This window comes from Barbus barbus (genome assembly GCF_936440315.1).
Source record: "Barbus barbus genome assembly, chromosome: 41".
NCBI lineage: Eukaryota > Metazoa > Chordata > Actinopteri > Cypriniformes > Cyprinidae > Barbus > Barbus barbus.
Window position 1 is genome coordinate 1,388,568 of NC_136719.1, and position 25,835 is coordinate 1,414,402.

Here is a 25,835-nt window from a genome sequence, read left to right on the forward strand (position 1 = left end):
AAAGTGTTACCGTTTATTGAGACAAAAGTCATAGTTAATGCTTTGTTAATAGCGAAATGTTAATGGACCTTAAAATAAAGTGTGAGCAAGCTGTTTATAGTTGAATTGAACTTATTTCAGAAGGAGTGAACTTTACACACTTATTGAACTGAACTGAATCAACACTGAACTGACTGGAGCTGAATAATGACACTATATGCTCTCACTACAGATGTTTTAAAGCCCAATTTGGATTTGCATCATTTTTGAAGAGTATGTCATTGATCCTGTTACTTTCTGAAGCTGCTTTGAAACAATCTCTACTGTACAAGAGACATAAAAATATCAATTCATGCACTATCCACCCAATACATTCAAGATAGAGAGATTGAGTAGTGTGTCCCAAATCATAGGATTTTGAAAATACTACACCAAAGGTTCTTGGACAGCATACTATTGCATCAGCAAATAACATACTTTTCATACTTAGAAGTATGAACTGGGATTGAGCCAAGATCTTGATGTAATGGTCTGTGTCGTCCACTAGAGGCAGCACAAGGGCTTTTCACTCATGAAGTATTCTAGTCATCCTAAACCCCGGGTAACACAATCCTGTACGCATGTAGTATGAATAAAATATGGGCATACAACATCCAGAAAGTTGGCACCGTCATATATATTATTTTTATTTCATCGCAAAATGTAAACTATATTATCAGCCAGCTCTTTATATAAAGTTAGCTATATTTGTTCTACAATGTACTCACATAGGGTGATATGTACCATGTACTGTAGCAAATGTCAACTGCTTAATTGCTCGTATCATCTCAAAATGTGAACTAAATTATCACCCAGCTCTAATCTGCTAAATGCAACTATAAAGGAAGATAGTAAGAATAAGATATAAACATTATAAAACATCAACATCATGATTTTCTGTAAAGCTGCTTTGTAACAATGTGTATTGTGAAAAGCTCTATATAAATAAACTTGACTTACAGTACAACATCAGCCACATTGCTATTCCCAGCCATTACCTGTCATTTACAGTGTGACAAATGAACAGGAAGTATCAGCCTGAACTTGTTCTTAAATCAGTATTTGACAGGACAGGCACGAGTAAAGTGATTTTACCACACAATTTGATAATAAAAAAGAAAGAAAAGCAACATAAATATATGATGAGATGATGCAATGTAATGAGGTCATGTGGCAAGCATGCAGCATTCTACTGTTTAAACATACTCCTATTTTATCATTACATAGTGTTTCACATGAAAATAAACACGGTAAGCAGTATACAGCACTTACGGAGTAGAATGCAACAAGCTAGTATGCCAATCTGAACACAGTCCTAAAAAAACCATCCACACATGAAAGAAAAACACACAACACAATATTGAGTGCCATTAAATAATAATACAAAAATAATCATCATATACAAGAGGGTAAAAAAATGAAACTTTTAATTTGAATCTTGTTACACATTCAGGACAATAAGCTACTGATATCAAGCAAAGCAAATACAGCTATGATGTAGTAATTGGTTTTTAAATAGATATTGCTTTTTCATTTCATGCATCACTCGGAGAACTGAATGAAGTTGCTCTTCACTCGTTTTACTCTTCCACACTGTGCAACACACTCAGTTCTGCATCCTTGTATTAGAGATACATGTTTGAGGTTCAACACTCGACTGTATGCATAAGTTCTAGCGCTACAGTTGTGTTCTTCCAGCGTTTATGAAATTAACTACTGCAGGAAGACTTCCATCTGTGCTACATGTGAATGCGACAGCACACACAGTGACATTTATTCCCTCAGAGAAACACAGTGTTCCCTCAGGAGACGGATGGATGGATGCTTGTATGAAGAACGCTTTGAGAGAGAGGACAGATCCGTGGCCGGCTGGAGATGTCATTCCTGCTATCTTGAAGGACTGCTGCTTCCAGACGGAGGACAGCAGAACTGATGCAGCACATTATCATCCCTGTGAGAGAAGCACACTATAAGAACAGCACACTTCAATGTGACGCACTGCATACTCTAGGCCAGCGCTTCTCAGCCACCACTGTTCAGGACGCAGGTTTTATACTGGACATCATGTGGCGGCCCAAACACGTCATCAAAATTGTTTATTGTACAGAGGTGAACAGAAATGTTCTGACCTTCAACTGCATAGATGCAACATACTTTTTTATTGCTGATGTTCGACCAAACTATTTTGGCACATTCATTGAATGAGAAAGAAGATATTTTGAAGAATGTGGGTAACCAAACAGTTTCTGGCCCCCATTGACTTGCATAGCATTTTTTATTTATTTATTTAATTTTTTCCATATGGAAGTCAATATGAACCAGAAACTGTTTGGTTACCCACATTCTTCAAAATATCTTCTTTTAACAGAAGATAGAAACTCATAGAAGTTTGGAATAACTAGAGGATGAATAAATGATCACAAAATGTACATTTCGGTTGAACTATCCCTTTAACATGACATAGGCTAAATAAGCATAATGATTATTTTGTTGATCAGAAGTGCAATTTACCCATTTACCTGTATTTAATGTAGACAGGTTACCTTACGTAGTTTTGTTCATGCTCTTGTTGGCATCTGTATCATTTGGCCTCCAATAAATGTGCCAAAATACCAAGAGTTGGTCAGATGTCAACAACAAAAATATGAGAAGGCTGAAAAGTTTTTTCCACTATTTACTAAAATGAAGGAACAAATTGGTCAATCATGGCCACAATTTAACTAAAAATAAACAAATGAAGAATGAATTCTTAATATGTGGCCACAATACAGTATATATATATATATATTTTCCCTGCATGTCATGTATATAAAAATGAATTTAGATGTAACAACATATTATTGTATTAAAATTGAACTCAAAGTATAATTCCACAATGATTCCCATGTAATTTGATGGCAAAGCATTCAGTGAGGTTACCAGCCACATCACAAAAAAAGATGCTACAGGCCTCTAGCGTACAGTAGATATAGCGATGCTCAGAGCATCAAATGCTTTGTGAGTGAGAGAGAATGTGTTGTTTTGACAGAAACAGCTCAGCACAACACTGTAGTCCCTCAACAGCACTGGGCTTATGCTTCGAGTCGCTCTTTTGAGTGTAACTACTTGGGTCATTTTTGCCACTGGTTTATTGTGTGACAAGCTGTGATGAGATTGGTCTACAATTTCACAAATAAGTTAATTAAATTCCAGTTCATGAGAATAATAGGACAGACAGCAGATTTGTGAAACAGCTCTAAAAACTAATCTAATCAAGCGTCAAAATCTCAAGGAAAATCAGACATTAAAAAAATCTAATGACAAAAAAATACTATCTAATAAAAATCTAACAAATCTAATAAAAAAAAAAAAAAAAACTGCCAACCATACATAAAAATAATTTCATAAATAATTCCTGTAGCTAAAATGATTACTCAACTAGGGAGCAAACTGAGCCACATTCAAAGATTCAACAGGCTGCATTTACACAGCAGAGTCAGAACAAGAGATTCACAACCGACAGAAAATAATGCAGCTGTCAGTCGCAAACCCTGAACTGATTCACAATGCTTCAGATTTGAATTAGGCAAAATCATAAAGAAGTGCTTTGAGGATATATATATATACTGTATATATACACAAACATTTTGTTGGTTGTTTAAATCATTTGGGTTGTAATTTTATCCAATCATCGCCTTGCTTAAAATGAAGCAATTTCAATCAAATCACAGGATGTTATTCTCATTAGCCTCATTAACCTCATTAGACAGCTTGATATAGAAACAAACAAAACATTCTCGTGAACTGGAATTACAATAAACAATGTAAAAAAAAAAAAAAAAAAAAATACAGGAGAAAACAGTCACATCACATTTCTGAATATTTGCCCTGACACTAGAAATTCACAAATTTCATATTTACAAATATCTTCAAATAGCCCAAAGCAAAGACTTAAAGTTCATTAAACAACAATTACATTTGTTGTCTACCATTAAATTCAGGTAATTGTGAACCACTAAAATATTCAAATTGCTACTGTTCCATCATATTATCTGTGATGAATCTAGCCAACAGTGTTATTACTGACAACTTATATTATACAGTACATAAAACCTTTAAAATGAGAGACAGACCAAAATATGAAAGAAGCTGATGTAATGCATTTAACTTGACTATAACAGATACAACAAACAGCAGGGCTACTGAAAGTTTGCACAGAGCATTACGTAACGTCTAATAGGATTGAGTGTGGACAGCAGTTTGATAGGATGCATTCTGACTCGAGCGCCTCTTACCTGCACTCAGAGAGAGGAGCAGGTACAGCTAGCTGCTTAGAGCGCAACGGCGCGGGACAGCAGTACTGGTGCAAAGCATTTACATACCTACGACACAAGGAGAAACAAAGACGTCATCTACTCCACACTACAAACACACTTCAGCCCATCACTCTCACAGATCAGCTGCCTCGTGTCCTGCAGTACTCTGCTCAGTGTGTTGATATGAGGATTCAAATACAAGTTCATTCTCAGACAGGACAATCAAATTATTTTATACTCTTTCCTTTTTTGAATAAAATGAAAACAAAGAATTTCAAATCACATGAGCCAATATTTTATTCACAATAGAACATAGATAACAAATGTTTAAACTGAAAATTTGTACAATTTTATGCACAAAATGAGCTCATTTGAAATGTGATGCCTGCTACAGGTCTGAAAATAGTTGGGACGGGGGCATGTTTACCATGGTGTAACATCTCTTCTTTTCAAAACAGTTTGAAGACGTCTGGGCATCGAGGTTATGAGTTTCTAGAAATTTGGTCCCATTCTTGTCTGATATAGGTTTCCAGCTGCTGAAGAGTTTGTGGTCGTCTTTGCTGTATTTTTCGTTTAATGATGCACCAAATGTTCTCTATAGGTGAAAGATCTGGACTGCAGGCGGGTCAATTCAGCACCCGGACTCTTCTACTACGAAGCCATGCTGTTGTAATAGCTGCAGTATGTGGTTTTGCATTGTCCTGCTGAAATAGACGTCGTCTGGAGGGGAGCATGTTGCTCTAAAACCTTTATATACCTTTCAGCATTCATAGTTCCAAAACATGCAAGCTGCCCATACCGTATGCACTTATGCACCCCCATACCATCAGAGATGCTGGCTTTTGAACTGAACGCTGATAATACGCTGGAAGGTCTCCCTCCTCTTTAGCCCAGAAGACATGGCCTCTGTGATTTCCAACAAGAATGTCAAATTTGGACTCGTCTGAACATAGAACACTTTTCCACTTTGAAACAGTCCATTTTAAATGAGCCTTGGCCCACAGGACACAACAGCGCTTCTGGACCATGTTCACATATGGCTCCTTTTTGCATGTTAGAGCTTTAGTTGGCATCTGCAGATGGTACGGTGGATTGTGTTTACCGACAGTGGTTTCTGGAAGTATTCCTGGGCCCATTTAGTATGTCAATAACAGAATCATGCAGATGAGTGATGCAGTGTCGTCTGAGGGCCCGAATACCACGGGCATCCAACAAAGGTCTTCGGTCCTGTCCCTTACGCACAGAGATTTCTCCCGTTTCTCTGAATCTTTGGATGATGTTATGCACTGTAGCTGATGAGATTTGCAAAGCCTTTGCAATTTGACATTGAGGAATGTTGTTTTTAAAGTATTCCACAATCTTTTTACGCACTCTTTCACAGATTGGAGAGCCTCTTTACTTCTTTACTTCTGAGAGACTCTGCCTCTAGACATTCCTTTTATAGCCAATCATGTTACAGACCTGATGTCAGTTAATTGCTAGATGTTCTCCCAGCTGAATCTTTTCAGCCTTTGTTGCCCCCGTACCAACTTTTTTTAGACCTGTAGCTGGCATCAAATTTGAAATGAGCTCATTTAGTGGATAAAAGTGTAAAATTTCTCTGTTATGTTCTCTATGTTCTATTGTAAATAAAATATTGGCCCATGTGATTTGAAATTCTTTCAATTTTTATTTTATTCAAATTTAAAAAACGTCCCAACATTTCCGGAATTCGGGTTGTAGGAGAATTAAATGCTTTTTAGCATATTCTCATCTCCAGATAACATTACGATTGCTCTCATCCTGTGACACAATAGGCTTATAAAGAGTTTGCTGGGTAAATGGCGGTTTGTGTCTGATATTGATGAATAAATGACTGGTGAAGATGTCAGTTCATTTCTCGATGAGTACTCAGGTCTTTATGTAACTCTGCACCAGACTGCTGTCACATACACACCGTTACTGCTTCAGACACAGACTCTCATACACTACATCAACGTAAGAGGAATATTTCACAAAGAGAGCTTAAATGTCATTTAATGTATTCAAATGTTTGTCAAACATAATCACTTCACATCGGGGATCACATGCAACTTTTATAAGTGTTTTTTCTTTAATACATCCACACAAAATATTGATTACATCATCTTGGCCACCTAATATTAAGTGGCAAATAATGTTCCTAGCTGTAACATAGGCCTAATAAATAAAGGCTGTTGCTTATAGTTAATAATAATAATAATAATAATAAATAAAAATAGGATGTCTGTTCCTACTTCCTGTTTTTTCATTTAGAAATAATAATAATAATTATTATTATTATTATTATGTAACCACATTAATCTATAAATAAAAACATTTTTCTGAAACTGAAGCTAAATACAAGTAAAGAAATACAAGAGCTTTATTTACAACAATATCTGTCATACAACACAAAATAGCTAACTAAATATATATCTGATTATAATGATAACTGGATGCCACTGGCTGAATTAAATGCAATGTGATGAGGTCAACAATGCGACATACAGCTAATGGAAATGTTATCGTTGCACACATCATACTGATTTATATGCTATTTGAAAAATTTATTAATTAATAATAAATAAATAGCTATCAGTTTAAAGTACACACTGTGCAGTACAAGCAGGATGCTAGTGTTCCTTACTGAATCACTTTAAATTCACCGCTGGAACGTCCTACAAAGTGCCCAAATAGCCTTAAACCCATGAACTAGTGCTAAAGTGCCCTTCAGTTTAACCTCAGTCACCTTGAGAGGACTGAATCTCCAATAAACACTCATACATCTCAGATGCTGCTTTCAGATGCTTTTAGTACGCTTTATATGCTGACAAGAGCAAGAATAAACAAATTGTAAAAATAAAAATCCAAAGCATCAAAAAGCTTTCGGCAGTTATTTATGAGACGGATGGCCAGACTGAACACTGCACGTGAAGGAGAAATGCATAACAAATCAGTTTATAGCAGCACATTGTGCTCAAAGCATGTGACTGTGAAATTGCGTCATAATGCACATCAGCTACAGCCAAACACACACACACACACACACACACACACACAGAGGGTCACAGCTCCTCGTGTTGATGCGACACATGAAAACACCTCAGCTCAGCAGAGCAAGCAGCTATCACTGCCATTTACTGCAACAGTCAAGTCAAGTCACCTTTATTTATATAGCGCTTTTAACAATACAGATTGTGTCAAAGCAACTTTACAGTATCAAATAAGAAAATAGTGTGTCAATAATGCAAAAGGCCAATAGTAAACACTCAATTTTCAGTTAAAGGCAGTTCATCGATTCATCGTGTCATCGTCCAGCTCAGTTCAGTTTAAAGCAACAGCGCATCCCAAACACATTATGACCAATGCAGAACTAGCCTCGCCATCCAGACATTAGTCCATCACCACAAGCTCAATCGCACAGCCTCTGTGTAAAACACATGAGCGCTGTAATGCATGCAGACCACGGATCTGATACTCACATGACGCCGAGTCTGTGTGCCATGGCCGCGGGTCTCATTCAGTCTGCTCAACGCTACAGCGCTGTGCTCCTGGCCTGCGACGTCACACAAGCATCACACACTTACATCAGCAAGCGAACACTGACACTGCGCAGAACGAGGACAGCAATTCACCGATGCTGCTGAGGAAGTGCGTGTGTGTGTGAGAGAGATTTCTTAATGTGTAGGACATGCGCTGCCTCCTCCATCTGCAGCCTTTAGTACAGTCCACAGCCAGGGCAGCTGATTGGCTCTCTGGTCTCCATAGAAACAGGAGGAGAGAGATCCTGAACGCAGCACCCATTACACACGTAATAATACATCAACATCACAGCCAGAGGTCAAGCAAGGAAGAGAGAATCGCTTTCTGTTCTGAGAAATGAAACCGCATGGCCAGTAAATTAATCATTTGTTAATGTGAATTTAGTATGTGGTAAAAAGGTCATGAATATAATGTCACTATATGAAAATATATGAAAAATGTTCAATTATATCATGACTTTATTAGTTTTTTTAGGGTAAAATATGACCTGGTGATGGAGGTTTCATAAACTTTGTCCACTAAAAAATATTATTATTGCCCACTACCTGTCCACTATTCAATTAAATATCAAACATATTTTGGTGCTACTGCTACAATATTGTGGCACATGAAAGTAAATCTAGTTTGAGCGTCGAATGGAGCTCAAGCTTAGTTCAGGCAGACCACAGCGTGCCTGCAGCATCAGCTGACACTCAGCCGATCGTAACTCCTCCCACTACATATGAATAAGATATAAAAGATCATCTGTACTTACACTTGCCAGAGTCGCATAGACATGCGCTTACCCTCCTCCATCCCCAGCTCCTCCTTATGCAGATACACGATCACTAACTGCTTGCCCACAGAGATATATCATCTGTCCAGCTCATTGCTAAATTTGTCCAAATTTATTCACAGTACTTTATTACTCTACTTGGAATATGCAACTGTTGCATATAAAATATCTGGCAATTGCTTAGGCTTCAGGGGGGTTTAAACCTCATGAGGTTTGCCTGTGGATAGCTCAGAATCTGAACCCTTCAGAGCGAAGCCTGCCGCCAAATATAAAGTTTAGGACCTCTACAACAATCTTACTCAAACAGAGTGGTCCTGACTGAAATCAAATAAATTCCACCTGACTAAAAATAAAAATAAAACTGTACAGTGGTCCAGAGTTCACTGGAGAAACTACTGACACTTCACAGGTGTTCATGAACGCTGATGTTCTGTACAAATCCACTGCTGCTGGACATACTGTAGGAGAAATAGAGATGTGCACAAAAAAAAGAGACTGAAAGGGTCCAGTTTATGTTGGGAGATGCAATTTTAAGGAATGTTCAGTAACACTTTATTTAAAGGTGTCCTTGTGACGTGACATGTAATTACTATTTTAATAACAATAAATTATATTGTATTATAAAGTATTATTATAACCTAACCCTAACCATATAGTAAGTACATGTAGTTAATTAATATTACCCAGTACTTATAATTACACTGCAACAAGGACACCTTTAAATAAACTAACAAAATGTTCGTTCTAGGTTTCATCTGTATTAAAGTTTATCTAACATACATAATAGTTCAATGCCCACTGAAGTGCCTTGAAACACATGGCACTATTAAGGGATGTAATGTGAACTGAAACTCAGGATGAGATGATATTGAGAGCCTCATCCCCTTTTATAAATTTTGTTTTATTCAAGTCACAGCCAGGCAAAGCCTCATTTGACTGTGTGTGGCGGCCACAGCTGTAATAAAGCCAGTTCACACCATCAAAGACAGACGCAGAGAGAACCAAAGCCACATTCACTTAGTTTAGTCGGATCAGTGTGTTACCCAGTCAGCATCTGATTTTCGGAGATTGAACATGCTGAATCGGTCTTTCTCTGGTGTTGGAATGCCTTTGCATTATGGAATGAAATTAAGTTTCAAATTTACTAACAAGTGCATACACAATAATCCATGAACTTGATAAATGTTGCAAATGAATCTCACTATCCACAATCAAATGCCTGTGTGTCTGTGAAATTCAGAATTACATGAACATGCAGCGATTTGTACAAACAGAAACATGTTTGTGAATGCAGATGTTTTCATTTGCATTAGTGTATCAGTTTGCGCATGCAACAAGGAAGATGATCATTTGTGCATCAAGTGGCACGTGTGCATTCGTTGGCATCTTTTCCGAGCCAATCCTATTTGATTCATTTGGATTTTGAGACTTTCTTTGCACAGTTTTCAGCATTTCACAACCCACTGTGGTGGTTTTTGTGACACAAACCGGGCTTTATTCGCCTGAAAGAACAGCATATTTAGACGGTCTGAATCATTCACTGTCGCCTATACAGAGCACAGGGGACCAATTACCAGACAGACAACAGTCAAAGTCTGAATAATTGACTGATTTCAGGCACAGCTTTAGAGTCATTTTATCAAGGTGGTGGGTCAGATCAGATTTTGAATCAAAAATGTTGATCTGCTTCTGCATTGGTGATAGAGAGACTATAAAATCTGAATGCATATACAGTAACTTTGTAACTTGTAACTTTCAGTAACTAAATTCGAATTTTATCATGCATTATCATATTCATAATTACAGACAAAAACATTATTTATTTATTCGATTTTTTTCAGTTGAGATTTAAATTCTAAAACGTGCCCCATTGTGTCCCATGGAAAGCAAGCAGTGATACAGCAGCAGTGATGGTGCATGGCTGGGAATCCTGCTTCTGCTTCACCCCTCAGACTACTTTCTGCTGTGTATCTGTGCTAAAAATGGACCTGAGAGCATGTCTGCACTGCTCTGCCATGCAAGTGTAACAATGGGCTGTTTCTACTCTATCCACAGACTAAAACACAAGACAGATTTAACTCCAAGACAAAAAAACAAAAAACTGACCACTGCTGTGGTTAAACATGATAAAACTGCACAGAAACAAAAATCCTCGCGTTTGCAGCCTTTTATCAGAAAAGGTTCAATAAAGTACTGTCTTTTGTTGTTATGGGCACATCTAAAGATTTCTTATGCATCTCACTGCTATGTATAATAAATGATGTCTGTGTGCATGTGTGTAAAACAACAAACTGACGATTTATATGCTTAATCATTTGTAATTGTATATACATTGTTGTGATTAATTGTGGCTGGAATAATAATGTAGCTGTAAAAATAGTTGCCAGCTGAAATTGAAATATATACACGTCTTCATGACTAGATAGACACGGTGAGTTGGTCTTAACTATACATGTTAGATGTGAGTCACTCAACCGGAGGGAATCCTGTCAGATCCTTTCAGTAAAAGTGTGTGCAGGTCGGCCAATCTGGTTTTGTCCGTTAAAGTTAACCTTTTCAAAAACAAGTGCGGTCCCAGACAGTGCATCTATACCTTACATATGCAGGTAAAATCTGAATTTCTCCAGTTATTGTTAAAAAAACAAGCTAACAAACTTCATAGATAGTGTTAGTGAAGCAGTCAGGGGAATCTTTGTACCTCCAGCTAAGCTCCACCCTCAGAAAAACGTCACAATGCTTACTAACAGAAAAAGGGTCTATAGTTGCTATTCTTCCACCTGTATGATCCTGGATGAACTCTGGATCAAAGGACTTATGAACAGATACAGTACAAGCAGAATGCAACACAGGCCCTGTTATGTCAGGCAAAATCCCCAAACATACACACACTGGTAGTATGGTGTTTGGGGATGTTCTGCTGCATCAGGACCTGGGCGTCTTGCCATCATTCTATGAATTTTGTTCTCCGAGAATTAATTAACAGTTGGGTCGTGCAGCAAGACAGCAAGCAAGTCTACCTCAGAAAGAATGAAAAACAAAAATTAAAGTGTTGGAGTGATCTAGTCAAGTCCAGCTTAAACTCTTTTGAAATGCTCACAGATGCCACTCAGTTCTGCAAGGCCAAAATTAGTCTGTGTAAATGGAGTGTTAAAATAATATATACATGATACATACATCATCTTGTGTTTTTATTCATGAAGAGTCAGTTTTGTGCATTTTGTATGTTTTTATTGAAGATCTAATGACATGCAGGGCCATATTTTAAGAGTGATGCATCTTGAGGGCATGTGTCATATACATCTAGCAGTGGGCCTAAGTCTCAGGTATAAGTTAGACTGACAAAATTGGGATTGCAAAGCACAAGGACCATGTGTGTGTTTTTGTCATGATGTTATGTTGCTCACTTAATGTAATCGTAATCCATCTTTAATCATATAAATTAAACACTACACTATGGCTAGTATTCACTGTACTGTGATTATCATGTTATGTTCCACTGGCTGAGAACATGCACATTGACAGCACCTGCTGGTGGCATCCCTCAACTGAGCAAATGAGTTTACACTGTGTGGAAAATAGACATTGCATGTTAGACATCTAAAAACAATGTCTACTCATCACAAAAATAGTGCTCCTTTATTTTTTTGGACGTCCCATTTTGTACATGTTGTCCTGGCACAAGAATCACAGCTTAATTTAGTGCGCCTATGAAAACTGCACAAGACTCACTTTTTACAGCACTGGTCATTTCTAGTAAAACAAATATTATAGGTGTTAATTACTGTATGCTTTTGAAAAAGATGCAGCGACAACACCTTGGCCTAAAATAATTTTAAAGATGTTATTCTTTTTAGAATAATTTTAGTCTGCTATCTAAATATGAAGTCTGCATGTTATGCTCTCTATTTACAATTGAATATACTACAGGAAACATCAGTAGCTATGTTTCCATCCAAAGTTTCAAATTAAACTTATGCGCAAAACTGGAATATCACATAAAACATTTGCGAATAAAGCACCGTTTCCATTCAACAAGTCAAAGAGAACAAAATAGTCACGTCCTGGTAAACTGGCACTAAATATGAACACGAAAAAGTGAAGCACGAAGAAAACTAGGAGAAGCCACTGAATATAATAATTTTCATATATGATAAGTTACTTGCACCTGCAGACGAAACACAATAAATGCAATCATTGCTTTCGGAGGTGGATGCTGCTGTTTGAGAACGTAGTCATGTAAGACAATTACACAGAAATACTTTGACAACAGACTTTGCTCAGGCATTTCAGAACGACCAAAACAACGTATAGATGCTGTGAACGAGATCGGTCCGCTGGTTAGTCAAGATATCCCGTCTCACAGCACAAAGTCACATGACTCTTTTGATGCGCATAGAGAAATTTATTCGGTAAATGTGTTTCCATCGTAGTCTATGCGCATTTTTTCTTATCGGATAAAAAGTTAATCCTACTCAAATGTCCACATAAGTTTTTTGTCATTTTTAGAATTTATGCGCATCTTGGCATTTCCATCCAGCTTTTTTTTTAATGCGATATTCCAAAATGTGCATAAAAATAGGTGGATGGAAACATAGCTTCTGATAATGTGTCCAGAAGGATCACATGGTGATGTATGTTAAAGGGGTCATCGGATGCAAAATTCACTTTTACATGTTGTTTGAACATAAATGTGTGTTGGCAGTGTTTGTACACATCCACCCTATAATGATAAAAATCCACCCAGTGTTTTTTTTTTAAAATCCCTATAAATAATATCCCCTTTCTCAAATCAAGCCGTTCTCCAGATCTCAGGCTCCTCCCACGATTGTTGATCGACACTGGTGTTTTACCTTAGACCTGCCCTGAGTGAGCTGTCAATAGTCTGCCATTGTTTCGATGCCGGAGCAGGGGTAGACAAGAATGTCTCGGAAACGATTGAGGTGTTTAGTTGTTGGATGTAATAATGAACATAGCAGTTGTCAATTACTCCCGACATCTAAGCCGCTGAAGACGCAGTGGATTACATTTGTTTTGGAAGGGAATGCACACCCCGATCTACCTATGTTCGCGCAAATCATTCGTGATCCAGCCTAACCAGAAGAAGTGAGTATAAGGTTTTTTTAATGAATCTTTGCAAATTGCCTTTCCTAATAACATGCTAGTTAATAAGTTCCGTGGCTAAATGCGGCTAAAGTAAACAGTCTCATGAGAACTGATGGTCACCCCACAGAAGAGAGGGGCGGGGTGAGCAGAGCTCATGAGCATTTAAAGAGACATGCAATAAAACGGCTCATTTTAAACACAGCTGTTTTTGACAAGGTAAAAAGGGTGTTGTTTTACACTACCACTGAGAAATTTTTTGATTAATTGAGACTTTTCATTAACCCTCTGAGCCCGACAAACGCGAATATGCGTTTTGGGGCAGATTTTCCTGATAAGGCAGAAATTAGCTTGATTTACTCTGCCATTTTTGATCGTTCAGATAAGAGCAATACACCATTCGAATCTGTAAGGGGTCTACTTTTATTTGTATACACTCATAACAACAACTAAACTTTGTGCTTTTGAAGAATAAAGAAAACAAACAGCGTGCGCTCTCGGTCTTCTCCGTCTCCGCGATCTGTTTTCAGAAACGCGTCACTAAAATGAAGTGTAACTCAGCAAATACTCAACACAGAAACATGAGTTATATATCTATAGAAAGCCTGAAGTGTCTTCTTTCAAATGAAGTCATATCGAAAACAAATATTCTGTGATGAAGTAATCCGTATGAAACCAACACGATGTTCAGTCTGTCCCGTCTAACTCATTATTTTTAATGAGATCCCGCCCCCTCGCGTTCACATGTAAATAACCACGTGACCCGCGCGCGTGTGGAGACACACAACATAAACACGGAGACTGTTCATCGCTGCTATACTGTTCATTTCTGAGTAAAGGCTGGATTTCCCTCAAAATAAGAGCAAGAGTTCATCAAGTAGAGAAGATCGATCTGATGAGTAAGTAATGTTTATGTTTTGCATTAGTTAGCGTGTTATTGTGACAAACTTGAACACATTACTAGTTGGGTTGTTCCCAAATTACAACACGATGAATGCTACACATCTAAGAAAGTTTAGACCATGTTTATTATTAATAATCTGTTCACAAATATATTTTAATAATGTGCTAAACGATAACAATTAGTTTATTTATTTAGTTGTATATTTTTTATAGTATGAAGTACATCCTTTTATAGTATAAAGCATGCGTGAGTCTATGACTGCAGAATCATATCTTCTATACTATAAAATCATACATGATGATCAGGATGGCTATATGACTACAAAATCATAGTTGGGTTTTCCCCAAACTATAATTCCTGACTAAAATGTTTGAAATCCAGTAAAAAATTTTGAATATGATGGGCAATTCATTGTATTTCAATTTCTTACGGTGCGAGTATGTTTTCTTGCTCCATATAAAACAATAAAAGTAATATGAGAGTACATTGTAACATGATGAATGCTACGAGTCTAAGTATGTTTAGAACATGTTTATTATTAATAGCCTACTCTGTTCAAAAAATAGATTTTAATAGCGTGCTAAACAATAATAATTAATTTCTCATATAAAATGTATTTTTTTTACAATAATACAAAGCATGAATGAGTCTATGACACAAAACCTATATAAATATATACAGTGTATATATATATATATATATATATATATATATATATATATATATATATATATATATAAATAATCACTGTATATATCCATGGAAAGTAGCAGAAACACTTAAATAACACGTAAATATCAGGTATGATTTATTTGTTTCACTTGTTGAACAGAATCTGTTGCAGGAACGAGTCAAAGTCTGTTCACATCTCTGTGGTTAGATCAGGGTGCTCAATAATGTGTCTTTGACCTTCATTATGTATGTTTTGATTATACTGTGTTGTAAATAAAATACAAATAATTTAAAAACCCATTTTTTCAGTCTCCTCACACTCTCTTACCTGCCTCAGTCACAGTCACACTGATGGCCCATTAGCAGCTTTAGGGGAGGGCCCTTTGTCTCTCAGGTGAAAATCACTTAATATTCAAAGCTATTACCACTCCCTCGCATATTGGCTTTCAATCACAAAACATGTCTTTAAACATTTAAATCAATGTATTGTTTTCTGTGAGCAAATAAACAAGATGATTTTCACATAATTTTGAAGCAAAAATTCTAGGCTACAAGATCCGGTTCTCAAAAGTCTTGTGAACAATTGTTCTGTATGTGTTTTATGGTCTTATTTCAGTGACTTCAAAATGTTAGTTTTTCACTAACCACACATAAACGTTGATTTCTCAAAAACACAATCATGTACATAAATGCTGCTAACATATTATTGTAGCCCAGTTTGTGCTGTTTACAGTGTTATTAGACTTTAGCCATTTATATTTTTATAAGCAACTGAAAAAAGCACAAATGTCAGGGCATGTCGAAAGTTCTCCAGGCCCCCAAAACACCCTCAGGGCCCAGAGGGTTAAGACTCTAAAGAATCATATCAACTTGTGGAAAATGGGCATCCGATGACCCCTTTAAAAGCATCTGTCTGGAGTAGCTAGTGACTACCAGGAAGAGGCTGATTGACGACCAAGAAGAGCTTGGTGACGGCTGGAGAAACAGCAGACAGTTTGAAATGATGGCATTGGGGCAGTGAGGGCTAGCAGCAAGACCTGCAGCTTCTGAGAGGAAGAACCCATAGCAAGCTACAGATCAACCCATGGAAGAATACCCCCAGGGATCCAAGAGAGGGGGGTGGAAAAGGATCCCATACTGATGGACCAAAGGACACAGACAATGGATATATGATAATGAGTGTGGATTGTGTGTGCAGCAATGTGTGCAAGAACCAGCATGGATGAAATGGGTACTGGTGGTGCAAGAGTCGCAGCTCTCAGGAACTACGCCCCGAAACCTCTCGTCTTGAACAAGGGAACCTATGACGCTCTGGCTCCTGGTAAACATTGGACTATGGTGGCTGGTGTCTCTATTTTTATGTTCCGCACAATATAATTGTCAATAACTAGAGCACTTTCATCAGGTTTCTCAGTGGGTGCGTCACTGAGTGAGGAGAGCCTGTTTAATGTTTTGATCAGAACAGAAGAGCGGTCACCCAGTCACCCTCACAGTCACCCAGCTGCCCTGCTGCACGGGCTCTACCGGAACCGAACAATGTACAGGACTCCCTGAGCTAGTCACATCCAAAGCCAAATCTAGAGCCCTCACATTCTTACTGTCCTCAATTAAAGTTTGGATGCGCGTCTCTAATTCTGAAATCTTCTCTGTCAGCCTAACTATTTCCCCGCATTTATCACATGCGAATCCCTCACTGTTGACAGAGACAGATACACTGAGACCGATACGGTGAGACAGAGAGAGAAAAAAGCTGCGGTAAGAAATGTTAACGGGGATGCGATTGACCAGCTAACATGTTAACGGAATGCTAATGCGCTGCAAACGCGCAACGCTAGCGGTTTAGAGTGAAAGAATAAAGGCCGAAGATGTCAGATTAGTTTGGTAGATAAAATCAGAAATATGGTGAGAATTAAATTATACTTTAGCTGTTTAAACCATAATAAGATAGAGTATTAGTAAGATAGATTCCAACAGAAAACAAACAACGCTACTTGTCAGTCTTGGCCAAGCACCAATTCCAGCTCTGGCTCCAGCCTCAGTGGAAAAGCGGTATGTAAGACCTTGATCAGTCTGCCAAAACCAACTGTGGAATTTGACAGTAAGGAGCCCAGCTGGAAAGAGGTGCAGGAGGTGTTCAAAAAAGCAAGAACAAGCTCAGCCCCAGGACTGAGTGGGGTACCTTACAGGGTCTGTAGGAATTGCCCAAGGCTACACCACAGGCTATGGTGGATCCTGAAGGTGATGTGGAGGAGGGGCAAGGTAGCCCACCAGTGGAGGTACACAGGAGCGTGGATTCTGAAGGAGAAAGAATCAAAGAACTTTGATCAATTCAGAATCATCTTTCTGCTCAGTGTTGAAGGAAAGATATTCTTTAGCATTGTTGCAAGGCACCTTACAGACTACCTCCTGAGGAACGCATACATTGATACTGCTGTCCAGAAAGGAGGAATCCCGAAGGTGCCAGGGTGTACAGAACACACAGGTGTGGTCACACAGCTGATCAGGGAGGCCCAGAGAACTTTGCAGTTTGTGGCTTGACTTCACAAACGCGTATGGATCCACACCCCACAAGCTAATAGAGGTGGCTCTGGCTTGGTACCATACACCAGCCAAGTTCACAGATCTCATCTTGGACTATTACAATGGTTTCAGCCTAAGATTTTAGTCTATGGGGTTCCAATTTACACAGTGGAGGGCTTTGAGAGGAGGATCAGTAGGTTTTAACGCAAGTAGCTTGGATTACCCCAAAGCCTAAGCAGCATCGCCTTAAATGGGCAAAACAACAAGCTGAAACTCCACATCACCAGTGTGAATGAAGAATTCATTGTGACCTGTCCTAGGGAGGTGCTGCAATACTGGGAGTCGTGGGAGTTCTGAAGACCATCTCCAGTGGGATTACCCACTGCAAGTGCTTACGCTCATCAAAGAAGACCATCACTTTTTTCAGGATTTTGGAGAAGATAACAACATCTATCAGGACCACCTCCTCTGGCATGCTAACATCTGCATGGGACTGGGAGCTGAAAGTCGACCTGGGGAGGCAACTTAAGTTTTCTGAAACTGTTGCTATAACATCGCTGAGGCCAGACATGGTGCTGATCTCAGCAGCTTCTAAGCAGATCATTCTCTTTGAAATCACAGTCCCCTGAGAAGATCGTATTGAGGAGGCCAATGAGAGGAAGAGATCTACAGTACATAGAGCTGGTGAAAGAGTGCCAAAGAAAAGGTGTAAGTAACACTGGGGTTACACCCCTACTCTTTACGAGAAGTGCCATGGGATTTTTAGTGACCACAGAGAGTCAGGACCTTTCAAAAGATGGTGCTTGTTGACAGTATAATTTCAACATCACTATACGAAGGCGTTAGGACCCACACAGACCACAGGGTGAGCACCCCCTGCTGATCTCACTAACACCTCTTCCAGCAGCAACCTTGAACTATATGAATATAGATTAACTATATTCATTGTGGGGTATTTAATGAAAATGCAATTGAAACATATTACTACACACTACAGCATTTCTAGTTTGGTGGCCTCTCTCTGTCCACTGGCAGCTAACACACACTGACAGCTCGTCCCATGAGCGTGAAGGACATGGCTCTGCCCTGGATGAGGCTTTGTTTCAGATGGGTTTATTCCTGTGAGGATACTCCTGCCCACCCAGTGCAGTAAGAGCTGAGCTCTGCCTTGCATCACGTCAACATGTGTCCTCTATTAACACGCTGGACTATATTTCCATCACATTCACTGCATCGTATGTGTAAATGCATGTATTCAATGCATAATTTCTGCAATTTCATTAATTTATTCATGAAATTAATGCATTTCACAAATTCATGAATTTCTGCAAATTGTGAGCGTCGCTCACAATAATAATCACAACACTGACAGATACAAGGAAAAATACTAACAGTGAAATACTTGATTTTTTCCAAGTACTTAACTAATGAATATAAGATATAATACATTATTATGAGTCTGATGCTGTCAGAGTTTGTCTGAGAAACAAGTATATAAATTACATTTATAAAATTGGCTGTAGTTTCTTTTTCAGACCTGATTTTTTGGTTAAAGCAGTCATGCTTTTATATTTTAATATTGTCCTTGCGGTTCACTTATTAATAGAATTATTTGCATAAAAAACAACGTTTGAAAAACACGTCTCAACCCTCATTCTCACCCTCTGCTGATTATGCTACAAATGCTTCTGATGGTGCTCTAACTTTTTATTGAACCTGAAACCTTCCTTTCAGAAATGAATGGCTGTAGCTCTTAGCTGTTAATAAGCAATATGGTGTGATCTCACAAGACACAAGATGACTGAAACCATACTAGAATTCAAAGTTTGTTTCTTCTCAATAAACACAAATCAGAGAAAACTGCTCGAAATCCATGAAAAATTCATGAGCTTCAGGTCACCTTCAAGTCTCACATCTGGAAGTATAAAGGGCTGCACATAACACATCTCAACACATTCGAACAAGACTTTCCAACCGTTGTTAAAAAAATGTTTGGTACTGTAAACGCATAGCAATATAAAGTCACCACTTCAATTTCTGCACTAAAAGGCAATGTTTTGCCAACATACAGATATTAGAACAAATAAACTAGTCTCAGCTTCAGACAGCACACACACAGACCACTATAACCTGTTCACTCACTGTATGATACAACACACTTGCCAAAATCACTAGCTTCAATCATATACCAAAAATTGGGTGGACATGTATATATCAGTTCCCAGATTAATTTAATGGGCATTTATGCAGAAGAATTAATGTATGGATTTGACAGACATATCTTTGAATAAGGTAAACATCCTTAAATTCTGTACTGTTATTTCAACTATATATAGGGCATCGTTTTTTAAATGCATTAATTTATTCATGTACACACGCAAAAAAGCGTTTCTGGGAAAGTTTAAGATCAAAGAAAAATCAAAGGTTTGACCCCCAGGGCTGATGTGATTTCTCACAACATCAGTGATATCCGTCAAGTAGTAGCAACATTTTATGTGTGCTATTTAAAAAAAATTAATAAAAGTTTACAGCACCTTCAATTATCAGCCCAGTCTGCCTTTGTCAACTGTCATTCACACAGACTGCAAAACTCAAATACATACTGTATTTTGTTTTCTTGCCTTAAATGTCCCATGAAATCTTCATTACACTACAGTCACCCCATTGGTCATTTCAAGATGACCATTAAACCACTGACACATTGATCACATCACAAGCATCCTCACTGAGCTCATTTCTCATCACATATCCTGGTGTTTGGTATTCTTCACCAGAGTGACTGGGATTTTTACACATACAGCATGAAATGAATCTACCTGATCACTAGTTATCATCACTCATTCAAGCTTAAAATTTGTTCCGTTCATTAATGCTGTATGCCTGCTATTATTAATATTAATATCATTCTTTGGGTGTGTTTCATTTAGTAATGTGCCTAATGACCTGAAGATGTTGATGTTGTTGAAGATGTTCTGTATGTTGTACGACCTATAATATACCATCAGGTGTAAAAATGACAAGCGACTATCAATATGTCATCAAATTGGACAAAGGAAATAATTCCAATGTAGCCAAACAATGCATTTCATTTGCTATGACTTACTGTCACTGATAAAATAATCCAATTCTAGTATAGTATACAAACACCCTTCAAGATGATCTAAACAAAGACGAGAGTTTACTGTACCCGAAGGATGCAGACTTCCACTGTCGGCACGGCACAGTTCTCCTGCACACGGCTGATCGGAGTCTGCTGGGACTGTCCGTCCTTTCCACAGGAAGAGAGGCATGTCTTCTGTAGACAGAAACACAACACAGACTCCAGACACTTCACAAGAGTCTGCAGCAGAATGTCCGAGCTGATGCTGCTCCAGGACAGCTGCTGTCACTGAATGTGATGCACCCAAATGAACACTCAGACACCTAGCAGGGTGTTAGCAACCCAGCACTCACAGAGTAATGTGCTTTATAATCAACCAGTTTAAAATATTTGAAAATTCAGACAATATTCACCAGTGCAATAGAAGCAAACATACAACTTACCTGACGATTCTTGCACTGCCATATTCTGGCCTGAAACACGCAAAAATAATTTTTCAGGAAAAACATATCTAAACAGAGTAGAACAAATCAAAATCACATTTCAAGTCACACTGGAATGAAAAACAGTAATTAAGCAAACCTTCATTTATTGTAAATACATATGCTTTTTAACAAGTGCCACTACATAATTATGACAAATTTCAGCATAAAATTCAGAAATTTCAGTTTTTTTCAGCTGCTTACACACTTTTTCAAAACTTTGCCTCTCTTTTTCAAAACTTCACGCACAAAATGCTAAATGCCTCACATATCTTGCAAAAATGAAGCACTGCATTCAAAATATCACAAACACGTCTCAAAAGCAAACATTTGCAAACACCAGGCTGATAATTAATGTCTGGTTTTGCAGATTTGGTGTGTGCTTCTGCTGTTTGAGTGTCAGCTTTCAGAAACTGTGTGACGAGGAAAGATTTAGTGTGCAAGCAGCTGAAAAAAGCTGTAATAAAGTGTTTTCCTGCTGCAACGTGACATCAAAACCCGGAAGACTAAGTCCCTTGAGTTTTTGTAATTCATGAGTAAAATAAGGTCTGCAAACATAACTTGACAATACTTGGACATTTTGCTCCACAACGTAATTCAAACAAACAAATTAAACAAGAATTTTAAGGCAGTTATTTATTTGTTTGTAATGGATGTAAGTAACTACATAAGGTTTGTGTTGTGTGCGCAGTTTACGTTGTACAACAGTACAGCATATCATCAACACTTATTTTGCTCATGACTTACAAAACCCCATTATAAAACCCACAGGAAAATCTCAAGGGAAACCAGTGGTGAATTAGTCTTCCTGGTTTTGACGTCACGGCTGCAGAACTCTGTACTGTCAGCATCTGTGGCCATGAACCAGCTCATTCATATATATATATATATATATATATATATATTAGTGTTCTCATGTCAAATATCAGCTCCGGTGAGGGTAGAATTATGAATTGTATAGGCCTCGATAATATTGGCTTTAATCTGTAAAGGTCTGACTGAATGCAAACATCATTTTGGAGCTGGATGACAAATGCCTGCGGATCTACCGGATCTCAGGACTGTTACATTAGAAGTGAAGTGACATACTGCCAAGTATGGTGACCCATGCTTAATGAGCCATGCTTAACCCATGGGTTAAATGCTCTGCATGCTCTGCATTTAACCCATCCAACGTGCACACACACAGCAGTGAACACACACACACCGTGAACACACACCCGGAGCAGTGGGCACACAGTGGGCAGTGGGCAGCCATGCTGAGGTGCCCGGGGAGCAGTTGGGGGTTCGGTGCCTTGCTCAAGGGCACCTCAGTCGTGGTATTGAGGGTGGAGAGAGCGCTGGACATTCACTCCCCCCACCTACAATTCCTGCCGGCCGGGGACTCGAACCCGCAACCTTTGGATTACAAGTCCGGCTCTCTAACCATTAGGCCACGACTTCCCCTGTGGCCTGGGAACAGAAGGCTTTAGAAGTGGGTCTTCGCTCAGCTGCCCACTGTACTGTTTGAAGACGCCACTGTAATAAACATCAGGCCACTCCATGAGAAAAGATGCAATAAACACATTGACTACTGCTCTGATTTACTGCTGGCTTCCTGTGTTATACGTAACCCCCTAAGTTTGCTCCTCACATAAAACCATGGCTTCAGAAGAGAGCATTCATAGTGTATGGGTCATATGCTTCTGTGAAAAAGATGTGCATTCAACTGTACTGAATGTGCTTCGAATCTTATCTTCTTAAAGTATATTTTTAAGGCTAGCCCATTTGTGAAAATGTCTCTGAATTACTGCCACAGCTTTTTGATGGAAAACACTGATGGACTTTCTACATATTCCATCTGCTGTAAACAGGGAGCTTATTGATTTCTATATGCTGTGTGTGAGGTCAATGAATGGCTACGCATTAGTTCATGAATATCAGCACAAATAATTAATCTTGATCTTTTATATTTTAGATGAATAATTTGTCTGTGTGATTTATTATGTTACCGGAATATCTAATGTAATTAACAGAAAGAAATTATGATTGTAACTGAATTTATATTTTATTCAGTACTACAAATTATCAATTCAAAATCAAATTACAAAATTATTGTTTCAACCACCTTTTTGTGTGAATATGTATTATATATTTTAAGAATTGCATTAGCTAAGTAACATGGCATGTCATCATTTCCCATACATTGATTTATTTGTGGCAGCCCACCACAATATTAGAAAAGACCGTCACAGATAGATGTGGGTGAAGTCGAGTGTTTGGGGTGCAGGTGTTTTTTATATGAATGTATCTCTAAAGGGAACCAACTGTCTTCAGAAAAGTTTCAATAGCATTTTCATTTCATCGTATAAAGCCTGATAAAGTAGCATTAATTAGCCTACAAACTTTACATTTGCAAAAATGATGGTTTTCAGTTTAATGATTGAGTGAGTGTTTTGAGTCATTAACTGTTTGGACCAGAATAGTTTTGTGAACTGGTTTAACTGATTTACTTAAAAGATCTGACCGAAAAGAATGACACAATTGTTTCAACTGAGTTCTGCTCGACAATACATCAATACAGTATGCAAGCAAGGAAACAGTACAGGTCCGATTACAGAGCCTTGTGGGACACCAGTGCTCAGACTCATGGTAGAGTCAACAGACTCATATGCTGGTGTCTATTCTGAAGATATTCTGTCTATAATCAAAGATCCAGTTACGGAGAGAATGTTACTGAATCCCATACTGTGGTGAAATATCAATCTCGTAGTTCCTCTCTTATTCTAGGAGTCATGAAGCAATAAGGAGATGTCACGTGCTTTGCCTCAAACAACAGATTTGCAACTAGACAGCAGTCATTCTGCTAAGTGACTCTGCCTTTTTTGTTGAAATCAAAATAGCAGTTTTATTAATATATGAAATAACTACAGACTGGGCAAGAGAAAGAAAATCAACCAGAAAAACCAGTAGACTAATGTGTTATGTTGTGATACGGAGTATGAAAATCTACTTACACTAAAAAACATCTGTAAAAATAGGGCACAATAAACTGTGTAATTTAAAGGAATTTTTCCGTGTTTATTTTTCATAGGTGTTTTACCAGTATTTTGATTTTAGTATTTTGATTTCAGTGTTTTAGAGTTAACAGAAATGTCTGTAAAATTAATGTCATGTGTAATGAGCCGCCAGTACTTTTTCTGTTACTTTACCTATTTATTTTTACAGTGTATCTCACCTGACATGCTTTCGAGTTGCAGCAGAGGTGTGAAATACAGGGGTAGCAGAGGGTTTCCTAAACCTCATGAACATCTAAACTGTGGGAGTCCCTCATAACAAACTTTAGACATTTGATCACTTGGTGCTTATTTTTTCTTGAACTTGATTGCTGATTTCAGCAGATTTAACCAACATCTGCAACACTGCTGTCTTGGAGCCTGCTTATGGGATCTCTTCAGTCAGAAATTCATCACACACACCAATTCAGAATGCCACTTTCAATACAGAAAATACTTTAGTTAGTTTAGCTAGACAGTATCTAAATCTTAAACCAGCCTAAGCTGGTTGGTTAGATCTGTAGGTGTTTTTATATGGTTTTGGGCACATTATCGTCAGGCTGGGAGACTAGCCTATTGCTGAAAGCATTAACTGCTGCAGCTATTAGAAAAAAAGAAGCACAATCTACTTTAATAGTATTCTGGACATACCAAACACTGCAATTATGTATTTTTCAAAATCAAACTAACCAAACATGCTCCAAAATGAGACGAACCCTAAAAACAATACAATATATAGCCTATAAATAAAATGTTAAAATAAGCGTCCTGTGTATTGTCGTTGACCTAGCTTGTAATATCTGATTGAGAGGCAGGTTTTTGAAGGAAGTGTATAAGAGGAGTCTTACTGCTGTTGCGGGCTGTTTTCCTGGATGGAGCGCAGTCTGCAGGTGAGCAGGTGCCGCTGGTACTCTTGTCTCAGGCGGCTGTTCTCGGCGCACAGATCGGACACATGCTGCTCCAGCTCAAAGATGCGCATCTTCTGCCGCTCCAGCAGCGTCTGCTGGGTCTCTATGATCTTATTCAGCTCCTTCAGATAGCCCGCTGCCTTCGTCGGATTCTCGGCCCGGCTGTCCATCTCCTTCTTCCTCTCTTACTAACCAATAACGCTAGTCTTTTCTCCAGGTAAAGACGCGCTGTGATATATGAGAGGCGCGCTCAGCCATGCTTTAGTCGAACACTGACTCTGCGTCTCCTGCGGTGGCTTTGTGCCACTAGAGGTTAAATGTGGCTATAGGTTAACATCGTTTCTGTCACACTTCTGGAAGCAGTTCGTGGTGCAGTAGAGAATATTTAATCCACTTGCCATACACTGGAATGCACTTATAAATGGTGGCGCAGTAACACCCTGAATACACCGCATGCAACGCGACGCGACAACGCAGCTGTCT

The 25,835-nt window shown here is 38.4% G+C and overlaps 1 protein-coding gene across 2 annotated transcripts; it reads right to left on the reverse strand.

Annotated features, from left to right (window-relative positions):
• Positions 1-1,429: 1,429 nt before the first annotated feature.
• Positions 1,430-25,835, reverse strand: LOC306860974 (uncharacterized protein). Of its 2 annotated transcripts, XM_079403002.1 has the most exons (5): positions 25,293-25,835; positions 21,371-21,400; positions 21,015-21,122; positions 4,293-4,379; positions 1,430-1,969 (listed from the first exon to the last, which is right to left on the reverse strand). In XM_079403002.1, exons 1-5 carry the CDS (start codon positions 25,520-25,522, stop codon positions 1,906-1,908), a joined length of 519 nt encoding a protein of 172 aa, XP_079259128.1. In that variant the 5' UTR covers positions 25,523-25,835; the 3' UTR covers positions 1,430-1,905. The 2 variants fall into 2 exon arrangements, with proteins under 2 accessions (XP_079259128.1, XP_079259129.1); XM_079403003.1 differs by lacking the exon at positions 4,293-4,379.

Bases quoted from the DNA above. Each gene is read 5' to 3' on its own strand.
- LOC306860974 (XM_079403002.1), bottom strand. From the start codon at position 25,522: ATGGACAGCCGGGCCGAGAATCCGACGAAGGCAGCGGGCTATCTGAAG. The intron at 21,123-21,370 runs GTAAGTTGTATG...TTCTGTCTACAG, and splicing joins GGCAGTGCAAGAATCGTCAG to AAGACATGCCTCTCTTCCTG. The intron at 1,970-4,292 runs GTAAGAGGCGCT...CTTCTCTCACAG, and splicing joins GCTCCTCTCTCTGAGTGCAG to GGATGATAATGTGCTGCATC.